The 12,906-nt window shown below is 39.2% G+C and overlaps 1 protein-coding gene across 1 annotated transcript in view; it reads right to left on the bottom strand.

The window, feature by feature from the left end:
• The window catches only part of Sox6 (SRY (sex determining region Y)-box 6), a 371,334-nt gene that overhangs the window by 28,079 nt on the left and 330,349 nt on the right, over positions 1-12,906 (bottom strand). The window contains exon 13 of the mRNA XM_013034148.1: positions 11,894-12,002. Within this exon, the coding sequence (XP_012889602.1) occupies positions 11,894-12,002 (109 nt within the window). The remainder of the gene's footprint in view (positions 1-11,893; positions 12,003-12,906) is intronic.

Raw genomic sequence — 12,906 nt, 5'->3', positions numbered from 1 at the left:
AAAAAAAAACCCAAAAAACAGAAGAATATCAAATCTGATAAATTCTAATGTTATTGGATGTGTGTGAACAAATACAATTGACCTTCCTTGAATAGCACAACATTAGCATAAAAGACACTCAGAAATTGGATAACATAAACATGATACACAATAAAGATTGCCCAATTCACATACTTCATTCCATATGATAAAAATGTGTCATTTAGAGAGGTTCATTGCTTCCAAGGTTTAGCATTAGTCAAAGGCAACACAACTCAAACATTAATTTCTAAAATGAATTGTTTCAATGGAATCCAGATCTTGCCTTAAAAACTCATACTAATGAGCCTGTCTTACTTCACTTAATATAATTTTTTCCAAGTCTTTCCATTTCCTAGCAAATGGGACAATGTCATTCTTTCTGATGGAGGCATAGAATTCCATTGTGTCAGTGTGTGTGTGTGTGTGTGTGTGTGTGTGTGTGTGTGTGTGTATACCACATTTTCTTGATCCATTAATCTACTGAGGGGCATCTGGATTGGTTCCATATCTTAGCTATGTTAAATAATGCTGCAATAAACATAGTTGTGCTGGTAGCTTTAGTATAGTTTCCTTTATTTGCAATACCTAGTATATGTCTGGGACAAGCAGAAAAGGTCAAAAGCTATGTACATATGACCAGATAAGATGATGTTAAGTGAAATGAACCCCAAGATAGGGACACAAGTGGTTTTTTCTTTCTTGCTATTGTTTCTAATGTATTTATAAGATACTATGTGATTTTTTTGTTGCTTTGTATGCCCCTCCCCCATGGTATAACCCCTGTTCTCACTGTATTTGATGTTGGTTCCCTGCATCTTGTATATACACTTTCCTAATTTGGGGAGGGGAAGGGAAAAAAACAAAATGGGATACAGGTTGACCCACTGTAACAATGAGATGTACAAGACACTATATTGAAAAACGAACTTTACAATTTAGGCCTGGGGCGGGCGGTGGTGAGTATAGTTGTGGAGGTGGGAAGGGATGGCGGAGGAAAAACAAAAGAGGAGGTAACAATGCTTGATAGGAAATGTAGAACATAGAATGTAGAATGAGAGGGTTGGTTTATGAGCTCAGGAAAAGCTATTGTTTTTAAGATGAGTATATGGACATACTATTAAGAAGGAGATGGCTCAGGGGTTTGAGGTAGTCATATAAACCATCAAAATGTCTGTATCCTGGGAGTCAGTCAAAGTACATGCAAGGTGCCTGATATCTGCATAGTCTGAAATATTAAAAGATAAAATATCTACACATTTCTATTTATAATTAATTTTTAATGAAAACTATAGGAAAAAGATACTCCAACAATGGCAACCAGCTCAGTCATCCTAAACTGAAAGAGGTGGAGAGTCAGAGACAATATAGCTCAAATGCTATGTACTTAGATAATTCAGGGCTTAACTTATAGATTTGATCTTTCCTTGTAAAAAATTCTTAGAAAAAATCTCTAACTATAATTTCATCTCCCTACAAAAAGAGCTAATAATGTCTACTTTGCAATATCATTTTGAGGAACAAATGAGAAGATATGCTAATTTCCAATAAAGTGACTAGAAGCTAGAACTTATATATTAAATAGTAGTTCTCGTTCCTTTAGAAACAATAGCAGTAAGAATGGCAACAGAACTAATAGTAACAACAGTATTTTTACTATGAAAAAGTACAAAAAAAAGAAGTAATAGCAACAGGAACACAGTGAATGATTAAATGATAGCTGCAATCTTCTAGACTTTCCTCATTACCTGGTTGTGTTCATGTCCTGTTGTTCAGATAGTTAAAAAAAATAGCCCATAAGTTAACTGTGGAGGGCAATTTGCTCCTTTATAGGGCCTCTATTCTGATCCAAAACTAAAAATATATTTCTAAAGGATCTCTAGGATACAGACTAAAATGAAATATATTTGTTTAAAGTCCAACCATCTCGTATCTCCTTAATTCTTGCATGTGAGAATAATAACCAGCCCTGGCTGCCTTAACCAGAGGCAGAAAAAAGGAAGATACCAGCATCCTGTAAATGTACAGATTGTTTATCTATTTAAAAATTTTATTAGTAAGGTGATGTACAGAGGGGTTACAGTTACATAAGTCAGGCAATGAGTGCATTTCTTTTTGAACAGTGTCACCCCCTCCCTCATTTTCTCTCAGTTTTTCCCCTCCCGAATCTCCTCCCCTCCAGGTTGTATAGTTTCCAACATAGTGTCAAGGTTGCTTTTTTTCAGTCAGTCCCCTAGTGGGTGATGTAGGGTTAGGATTGATTACAGCCTGTGGAACTACAAGAAATGGTGGGCAAGGAAGCTTCAGGGACATCTCTAAGTTGTTCTTTCTTCCCTACTAAGAGCTCTAACTATGTATCAGGAACCAGGTGTTATCCTGCGTTGTAACTACACTGTTATGCAGCAGGGACCTTTCCAGAGAACAGTTGAGCTGATAAAGGAGTTTCTCTGCTATGAAAAAAAAAATGTTTACATATGTTATATAATATATATATATATATATACACACACATCCTAGTAGGTTTCAATTTGTATTTTTATATAAATTTAAAATGGTTACAATATTACTTATGAAATTTTTCTCTCCGGAGCTGAGATGTGATATTTTTACTTCGGTTATCTTCTGTAGCTTAAATGTTTATAGTGTAATGCAAATGCTGAGGTATTCTTACACAATCTCTTCCCTCTGGCACCGTGACCTCACCTGAGGCTACGGGTTTAAGGTGAAAGTATAAACCAAACAAAAGCCACAGGGGGGGGGACCCTCCCCCAAACAACAAGTACAAGTGTAAAACTGTCAGGTATTGATCAGCCACAAGCATTCTCACATGTGTAGTATATTCAGAAGGAGAGGAGATGTGAATGAAAAGCTACCTAGCACCTGCTTAGCTTTTTCATGACATCATAATATGGACAGGCACACAGATATAAAGAAATAAAGGTAGAAGAGTAATTAAAGAGACTAACAGAGCTCCAGGGCCCACCTAACTGTTGTGTTTCCATTATTCTTAGACTCTGGGCCAAAGTCAATCTTTAACAGTTAAAGGTTAATACCTATCTATTTGGTGGCAGAGTCCAAATTCTTCAGTCTGGCAACATGGCCTTCTGCAACATGGAATCTAGCTGTTTCCAAAACATATTCAATTCAACAAATATTTACTGAGTACAAGTGTGTAGAGGTTTTGTGTGGAGCTTGGTGAACACAACGGTATGAGAGATAATCAGCAAACTATAACTTGTTTAAACTTTATGAATAAAATTGAAGATTGTGAGGCCCTCAGGGATAGACCCTGGTTAGAAAGAGTAGATTCCAAAATGCTGAAATAAGGATACAGGATGACCCATTGTAACAACGAGATGTACAAGACAATATGTTGAAAATGAACTTTACAACTTTGTGGGGAGGAAAGGGATGGTGTGGAAAAACAAAGGAGGAGGCAACGATGCTCAATAGGAAATGGACTCATTTCCTTGCTCATGTAACTGTAACCCCTCTGTATAGTATCTTTACAATAAAAAATATATTTTCTTAAAAAAAGAAAGAACTGGTTCCTGGCAATCAAGTTCAACCTATAGAGAACTATGTTCAAAAACTATAAAAAAAGAATGTATATAGTGGGTGCAAACAAGATTAGCAGATAAGAAGAATAAAGTGAGACAAGTATCCAGATGATGGAGGAAGTCAAATATAAGAATATCCTGGCTAAAGTTAAAACAACACCAAAAACAGAGCAAAAAAAAAAAAAAAAACCAAACCCTAACATAACATTGTTACTTGCAGAAAAGGAAACAGCCAGTTAGAGAAATCCAATTTTGACTTTTAAGCAGAGATAAATTAAAAGAACATTCAGAATTAGCCAGATGATTTTCAAATCCTACCAGCCTGAGGTTAGGCTGCATTCTACGCCTTCATGTAGACATTTAGGTGGCTCCTGTTGCTAGGAAATGAGGATTCTGGGACAGAGACCTAGATAATTTTATACTCCAAGACAAGTTTACACAGTGAATTCACACATGGTAGACAGACCTCTACCACTAGGGTTTATTCTAATGTGTTCGTTTTGTGAAGCAGACATAGTGCTAAGGAAGCAAAGACTAATTTTGCAATCCCACTGGGACCATATGCTAGCTGTTCTTGTCTTGAATCTAATTTTCTTGGTAGACAACAATTAATCTTTGACACGTAGTTGCTTTAGAGTTGGGTAATACTTATGTGTGATTCAACAGTAGCATGTCTTCTTCAGGTTAAAGGATATTCGGAGCCCATATTTGTTTTGGTTATGATTTTACATATCGACGTTGGCAACTCATTAACAGGCAATCCATTGAGAAATCAGGCCCTGGGCAAGGCTACCTTTTTCTTCACTAAAGGAAGCCTGGGTCTGTGATTGGCTTTCAAGCTTAAGCAACTATGAGGAGCAGGTTGAATTTCCTTTATGGAGTATTAGAGGATGAAGTTATACAAGAATCTTGACATCTCACTCTCTGGTCCCATCAGTACTATCTATCACTTGAAGAGTTCAATGGAAATTGTTTTCTACCAACATTAAAAGTTATTTGAGAGCTTTTAAGACACAGCAAATATATTTCTTTAAGAGAAGTTTATTTGCTTGTTTAAGAGTGCTGCACTTTATATATAGTGCTGATATAAACTGGTGCACAGGATCCTCTAAAACTGTTTATATCCACAGTAAAATACATTTCTGTGATACTCATACAACAGAGTTAGTCCAGAGAAAAAGGCTTCCTGAACTCTGCTTATCTCTTAGCCCATGTGCTGTTACTCATCTTTACCATGTCTTGTGCCTCTCTTCACTGCTCGACCTGGCTTATGACCCCAGTCTGCTGCCCTGTAGAAACTGCCTATTCACTTCTCTGAGATGCCTGGACACACTAATTTAGGCAGCCATGAAAGGCGAGATTTCAATTCCTATAGTACAACCTTGCCTAATGCACCTTCTGATTCACCAAGGTCTTTTCATATGCACCATACCTTTCTCTTTTAGTCCTGCTACATGATCTAGTAGTTGGACATTTTCATGTCATCTCTGGGATATTTCTGAACAAAGTAGTTTGAATTCAGGGCCTGGTCACTCATTTTCCCTTAGCTATTTTGCTCAAGATGGCCTTCTATCACTTGAGCCACAGATTTACTAGCTGGAGATGAGTTTCACAGACCTTCCTGGCCAAGCTGGCTTTGAACTAAGATCCTCAGATCTCAGCCTGCTGAGTAGCTAGGACTACAGACATGAACCACTGTGGTCTGACTAATTAATAGATTTAAAAGATTTCATGGTTCCTAATTGATATTTGCTACCTTGTAATTTTCATACTAGCAAATGAGTTCAATTATATGGCAGTAAAATTAGAGATTTTTTTCTTAATCTATAAACTAGAAATCATCTAGGAAAGTGGAAACGACCTGCCTAAATGGAAAAACTAGAATTTAAGTCTTCTAGTGCCTGAGTAATTATCTGAATGGGTGAAAGGTGTCATCTAGAGAAATTATATTTTTATTTTTCCAGAGTCCACCAGTCAGACTAGAAGTGAAAAGGAAACCGAGACAAATCTGGCTATAAATTATTAACAATAAAAATGCACTAAGAGAATTAGAATGAGCATCTTAGGGCATCAGCTTCCTGTCATTATCCTATTGAAAGCATTGGAAAAAACTGAAATGACCGCATGTCAGGGATATGAGAGGGATTTCTTGGCCAGAATTATGGATTTCACAACCTCTCTTCTTTATTCCAAATTGGAGAATCTAACTGTTGCAATGTGAAGCCTGTATTCTGCTCTGGTGTGCTTGAACTAATGACCTTTACATTCCAGAGTACAAGCAGTTATAGCACTTAAATCCCACCCTAGATTAGCCTATAGCTTGCCTCTGCTGCCTTGAATGAGTCATGTATCATGGAATCAATCTTTCTCTTGCACCACGAGCAGGCATCTAGAGGGAAAGAGGAATGAGAAAAGCTTCAAAAATGTCCAAGAGTATGGATCAAAGAGAAAGCAGGATTTTTAAGAGTGCACATTAAGTAGTGCATATGAAAGAAAAAGAAAACCTGTAGCCTCCAGTATTTGTCCTTAAGCATAGAGCTTATGCTGGCACTAACCAGAGGATCCTAAAAAGAAGGAAGAGGAGGAAGAGAGAAGGAAGAGGCTTTGAGAAGATTAAGGCCATCTGAGCTGTGATCCAATTCACAAATTAATTATGATCTATAAAAAAAACTTCTAGATAAATCTGAGAGCAAGAGTCCTGAGTTACATCTGTGGTCATAGCTACTCAGAAAGCTGAGAGATGGGAGGGTCCTGGATTGATGCTAGACTAGGCAGAGAAGTCAGTGAGACATTTTAGCTCCAATTATGCAGCCAAAAGCTAGAAGTAGAAGCTGGGTCCTGGTGCCATACACCTGTAATCCTAGTTATTCAGGAGGCTGAGACCTGAGGATAGTGATTCAAATCCAGCCCTGGCAGAAAAAGTATGCGAGACTCACCTCTGATTAACCAGCAAAAAACATAAGTGGATCTGTAACTCAAGTGGTAGAGCCTTGTGCAAGAAAGCAAGCCAAGGGACAGGCATGAGTTCAAGCCCCAGTACACACACACAGACACACACACAGACACACACACACAGACACACACACACACACACACACACACTTTCTTCTACCTACCTCCCCTCCCCCACAATAGTACTAAACAAGGGTATTCGTAGTGCACATATTAATTTCCATTCAAATGAACAGGAGTTTTTAACTTTTAATACAGGGCCTAAAGTCTGACAAACAATCACTTTCAGCGCTCATCCCTAAATTATAGGCTCATGATTCCTCAGCTCCAAATGAAGTACTGTTCTAAAGTAGGGGTTCAATAGATGAAAAATTTACAAAGAATGTTTTCTTATCCAAACCACACTGGAAACAGTATGAAATCCCAGGTTTAAGAGACAGAGGCAGAGACTGCAAATGAAACAGAGAGAATTGAAAAGAGAAAACTGAAAAGAGAAGAGAGAAGAGACAGAAAGAATATATTTTGAAAAGCCAAATAATGTTGCTGGGGTAAGAGAATGAGAACAGAGGGAAGGAGCCAATCTGTGGACTATTGGGAAATACTACTGGAGAGATTCTCATTAATAAACAGGAAAGCTCAAAGAACATGAAAATTCATTTCAGCAAGTGACACAAATATATTCTCTAAGGTATTTCTATGAAAAAAAAACCACTAAAAAAACCCCCACTAAATGTAACTTATTGTGGATAGACCAAATACACTTGAGTGTTTTATGAAGCCCCTAATATCAACTGCAGATTTGGAAGGGACCTTTGTGATAATTCAATCCAACATGCCTCTTTTGTTGTTGGTGGTGGTCCTGGGGATTGAGCTTAGGGCCTGGGTGCTCTCCCTGAGCTTTTTCTGCTCAAGACTAGCACTTTGAGCCACAACACCATTTCCAGTTTTCTGGTGGTTAATTGGAGATAAGAATCTCACAGATTTTCTTGCCTGGCCTGGCCTTTGAACCTTGATCCTCAGGTCTCAGCCTCCTGAGTAGCTGGGATTCCAGGTGTGAGCCTGGAGGCTCAACATGCCTCTTTTAAAAGATAAAGAAATTTAAGTTTAGAGGTAGTAATTAATTGTTTTCAGTCACTTATCAAAGGGACTTTATGCCAACCTCCTAATAAGCAGGGCAGAGCCCTGCCTACTATACTATGCCACCTTAAAATTGGGAGGTTGGCCTTAAACTTGTACTCTTGCCTAAGTGGAGCAGGGAGAAGAGAAATGCCAGAAAGTCCTTAAAAGCTCTTCTTTGTTAACACAAGGTGACACACCCTACTAATCAAGTCCCTCATCTTTATTTGTCCTTTATGGAATAAAACAAATTCTGTATACTAGATACATGTTAAACCTTCAGCTACTTTGAAATATAACAAAACCTTAACCATGTTTCCTGAGTCTTCAGCACCATTGAATTTGTAGCTTTATAAATATCATGGTGAACAAGAAATGCTGTCTTGTCACATTCAAGCCAAATAACAGCTGGACTTTAAAAATAAAATTTTGAAGGCATTTGCCTTTTATATTTTTAATTTCTGTTTTCCTTGCTTATGGTTTTGTCCTTTGATTTTGATGAGTGGTTAATACACATGCACAGCTGCCTCTTTTGGTGACCTTTTCTTTGCTGCTCCATGCCCAGGGCTATGAAGCAGGTCTACAAATTGCTTACTAAGTGATATTGTCATTTTCATGGCTGGCAGATATTTTTCTGGGAGGCCTGGTTGGACCAGGACCTCATCTTTTGGGCTGACTTACTTTAGTCCTTTCTGAAGATCCACAGAAGTGCACAACCCTTCAAAACATTGTTCTAAAACTGGAGAAAATTTGGAAATGGTCATGTATGGATGGAGGAGAGGAGTATGGATAGAGGAGAGGAGCTCCTGAGCTGGATGTCAGAATACACCTGGCAACTCAGCTCCCTAGGTTGCTTTCTCTCTGAATTCTCTCAAGTCCAAGGAAGTCCTGCTCTTCTTAGCACTTTTTCTCAATAATCATAGTGTCTGTCTATCTTTTTTCCTCTTCCCTCTTTTTTTTTGTGCTGGGGCTTGAAATCAGGACCTGGGCACTGTCCCTTAGCTTTCTTGCTCAAGACTAGTGCTCTAACACTTGAGTCACAGCTCTACTTCTGGCTTTTTGGTCATTAATTGGAGACAAGAGTCTCATGGGCTTATCTGCCTGGGCTGGCTTTGAACCACAATCCTCATATCTCAGCTTCTTGAGTAGCTAACATTACAAGCATGAGCCACTAGCACCCAGCTTTGTATTTCCCTTTTAATCTTCCTTATCTCTCTCTCTTTCTCTCTCTCTCCAAGAAATGTTGTCTGTTTTGTTCAACTACAAACTTAGTATAAGAGCAAATATACTTTCTCATTCTTCTGATACTTCAGTCCCTGCTTAATCTTCCTGTTGAGGGAAATATGAAGAGGCAAGTAGAGAGAGTATTATGTGTACCTGTTATCTACCCGACTTTAATACAAACTGTAACTCCAGCAGGCTTTGCAATCAGTTCCCACTTGAACAGATGCCAGGAAATAGCCTGAAGTCAGCAGAAGGCGGTTCCCCCGTCCCAGCAGCCCTCACAAAGGCATGGCATTGCTCTCCGTATTAGAGCAGGTAACTTGACGCCATTCATGAACTCACAGTCCCCCAAAGCACAGGAGGTCTCAATGGCAACTCTGGGCAAGCTTCTGAAGGGAGGTTTTCACACGCTCCCTAAGCTCGTGGGCCACTACAGCCCTTCTATGGTTACACTCACCAGGCCCTGCTGCTATGTGTGATGGAGTAACATGAGAGCTGCTGTATGGCGTGGCCTGCTATATTTAGGGGAAAGGAAATGGCCATACTGAGGAAGGTCACAAGGAGTTTGTTAAAAAAAAAAAAAAGAGATGGTACCACCTATTTTTCTGTATATACAAGGGAGCAGTAGGCAGCTGAAATTTTAGGCTGGCATCAAATCTCAGTTCTAGCCTTATTATGTGGTCCATAGTAAGTTATTTAATGACTTTCAGTCTGAATTTTCTTACCTGTTAAATGGAAAAAAAATCTTCACATAGTATATGAGAAAATACCTGTAAAAATACTTAACTCATTTTCTATGGGTGCTTGATAAATGTTTCTTGAGTTAACAGTAACTAGGAATCTAGACAACGTAAGTTTGGAATGGAATTTCTAGAGATCTGAATTTCTTAACATTCTAAAATATGATTCTCTATAATTTTTAATGTTCTCTTTTTATAATGCTTAATAACTCCAGAATAGTCATTTATCAAGTATATATACCATCAACCTGATTATCAGCATTATTGAGAGGCAACTGACTATATTTATAACCAACACACAATTAAGAAACCAAATTAGAGTTTGAAACTCCTATTTCCTGCATGAAGAACAGGAAATTCTCTCTCTCTCTCTCTCTCTCCCCACCCTCCCTTTCTCCTTTAACCTTATTATATTAAAATAACTCCTTGCTAAACTTTAAAAGGGAAACCAAATTAAAAAGTGTAAATGACAAATTTAGAAAAATCTGCTAGATCAAAAGTTAAGTACTAGACCCTTATAACTCATATTCTATAGCCAAATGGATTAGATACTCCAAAGTGATAGTATTATAGAAGGTCAAATATTTAGGTATTTCATAGTACAATCTTCCAACAAAATTGAGATAGGCCGGATTTGAAATTCTTCATCACAGACTTTCAAGCCAACCACAACATCGGTGTTGCAGTCAGCTAACTCTAAGTGTCCCATTATTTGGGCTCCCTAGACAGAGGAATCATAACCCTTGCTAATGGAAAAGCTGCACTTCCAGTGCCTTGTGAAAATGCCAGCATGCTCTTGCTACACATTCTTCAAAGAAGACAGCAACTATAGCTTTGCTTGGCATTCTACTATCTTTCCTTCCTTAATTACCTTCCTTTTTCATTTTCTCTCTTTCTCTTTCTAGCCTCTCTGTCTCTTTTTCAAACACACACACACACACACACACACACACACACAGGCATATACTAATCAAAATGTGTTTTGTCCTCTTCTCACCAGAAAAACATCAAACATTAGTCTTTCTCACTGATATGAAAAACCTGCCTTCTGGAAATCTTCCAAGTGTTTCCTGGGCCTGCTACCACCTATCCTTTACAGTTTATGCGAGGGCCTTCTGAGCTGGAAGAGCCCAGTTCACATTCTGCTATGAAGAAATGTCTTTATGGTTTTTCAAGGGTCCTGCCAATCAAAGGGATACTAGTCAGAATCTTCCCCTCAAGCTAAAAAAGGACTGTTTGCTGGGGCCTGAGATGGGTGAAGTATCACATTACTCTAAAGAGAACAAATTAATCTTCCCTGACTGGTGGGACAGATTCTGCCAAAGAAACAGCTAACGGGAAAACCAGTCCCTACTCTGTGATGACACAGTAAATAACCAGGCAACATTACTACCAAAGTGCTGACCTAACCCATAAATCGTACGGGCCCTCTGGGGAGCAATTTCTGCTGATGTGCTGCTTGTGCATTTAAGACAAACAAACAAAAAAGGAAGAGGAGCGAGCAAGCATCGACAGTGCTGGAGGTAAACATCCTGAGAGCAAGGCTGTTCTTTCCACTCAGATGTTGAAGGGGGTCAGTCGTGGTTAGTGCCCGGACCGGGTCCGAGCCTCTCCTGATCAACTAGAAAAATTATGTCAAGTCTGCTATAAACTGTCATTTAATCTTTAGAATGATTTGATTATACCTAACAATCACTTGATTTAGAATTAAACAACACTAAAAAAATACAATCCTGCATGATATGCTTTTTTTTTCTTTTTCATAACAAAGAAGTAATGAGTAGATAAAAAATAGAATTCTGCTGTTTATTGGACTGTGGAGGGTTATATTATTTTAAACTTTAAAATATATTATTTTAAACATTAGCTGGCGCTGGGGGCTCATACCTGTAATCCTAGCTACTGAGGAGGCTGAGATCTGAGGATCGTGGTTCAAAGCCAGCCCGGGCAGGAAAGTCCGTGATACTCTTATCTTCAATAAACCACCAGAAAACTGGAAGTGGTGCTGTAGCTCAAGTGGTAGAACGCTAGCCTTGAGCTGAAGAGCTGAGGGACAGCGCCCAGGCTCAGAGTTCAAGCCCCACGACCGACCAAAAAAAACCAAAAAACAAAAACGAAAAAAAGTACCAACATTTCCTGTGTTTTGCCTAGAAAACCCAGTTCATGACACCCAAACAAGGCCATCATGGTATCTGGCATCTAAGTCAGGTATCCAGCATTTAATTCAGATATCCCTTTGGAATACACAGAGAAGCAGAAAAGAACGAGAGAAAAGACACTCACCCTCTGCATCTTCTGGCCGAGTAAGGTCGATGACTCCTGGGCCCAGCTTTCCATCTTCGCTTGACTTTCCTGTTAACTGAGGCCCCAAATTCTCAAAGCGTGTTCTTTCCTAGGGGAAGAATAACCAGAGGCTTAATCAAAATTCCAAAGCAGCTACTTTTGTCTTCTAGTTTCTGTCTTACTTCATGGGCAAAACCTGAATTTGCAGACTTTCTTTCCTTTCCTTCCTTAAAACCTTAATGCAGACTTTCTTCTTTCCTTCCTTCCTTCCTTCCTTCCTTCCTTCCTTTATTCCTTCCTTCCTTTCTTTATTTTCATTGCTTGCTTATCCTCCCTCCCTCCCTCCCTCCCTTCCTCCCTTCCTCCTTTCCTTTCCTCCCTTCCTCCTTTCCTTCCTTCCTTCCTTCCTTCCTTTCTTTCTTTCTTTCTTTCTTTCTTTCTTTCTTTCTTTCTTTCTTTCTTTCTTCCTTTCTTTCTTTTCTTTGCTTGCTTATCCTCCCTCCCTCCCTCCCTCCCTTCCTTCCTTCCTTCCTTCCTTCCTTCCTGCCTTCCTTCTTTCCTGCCTTCCTTCCTTCCTTTCTTCCTTCCTTCCTTTCTTCCTTCCTTCCTTTCTTCCTTCCTTCCTTCCTTCCTTCCTTCCTTCCTTCCTTCCTTCCTTCCTTCCTTCCTCTTTAGCCACAGCAACAGTTTCAGTGTTTTGGTAGTTAATTGGAGAAAAGAGTGTCATGAATTTTTCTGCTGGACTCTCGTGAACTTTTCTGCCTGGGCAGGCTTTGAACTGTGATTCTCAGATCTCAGGCTCCTCCTCAGCTAGAATTACAGGCATGAGCCACCAGATCCTAGCTGCAGACATCATTTGAAGAAAACATATGGGGATATTCTGCTAAGGCCTGAATGTGGCACTTACTCAGTGCTGACAGCATGGAGAACACAGTACCTGTAAGGAAAGGAAATGTGTGGAGGGAACCCGCCAGAGTGGCTCTGCAGACCTCTCCTCTGTTGGATTTGCTCCA

The sequence above is a fragment of the Dipodomys ordii genome, unplaced genomic scaffold (genome assembly GCF_000151885.1).
Source record: "Dipodomys ordii isolate 6190 unplaced genomic scaffold, Dord_2.0 Scaffold183, whole genome shotgun sequence".
In the NCBI taxonomy this organism is placed as follows: domain Eukaryota; kingdom Metazoa; phylum Chordata; class Mammalia; order Rodentia; family Heteromyidae; genus Dipodomys; species Dipodomys ordii.
The sequence above is the reverse complement of the archived record's forward strand: the minus strand, read 5'-3'. Positions and strand labels throughout refer to the sequence as shown.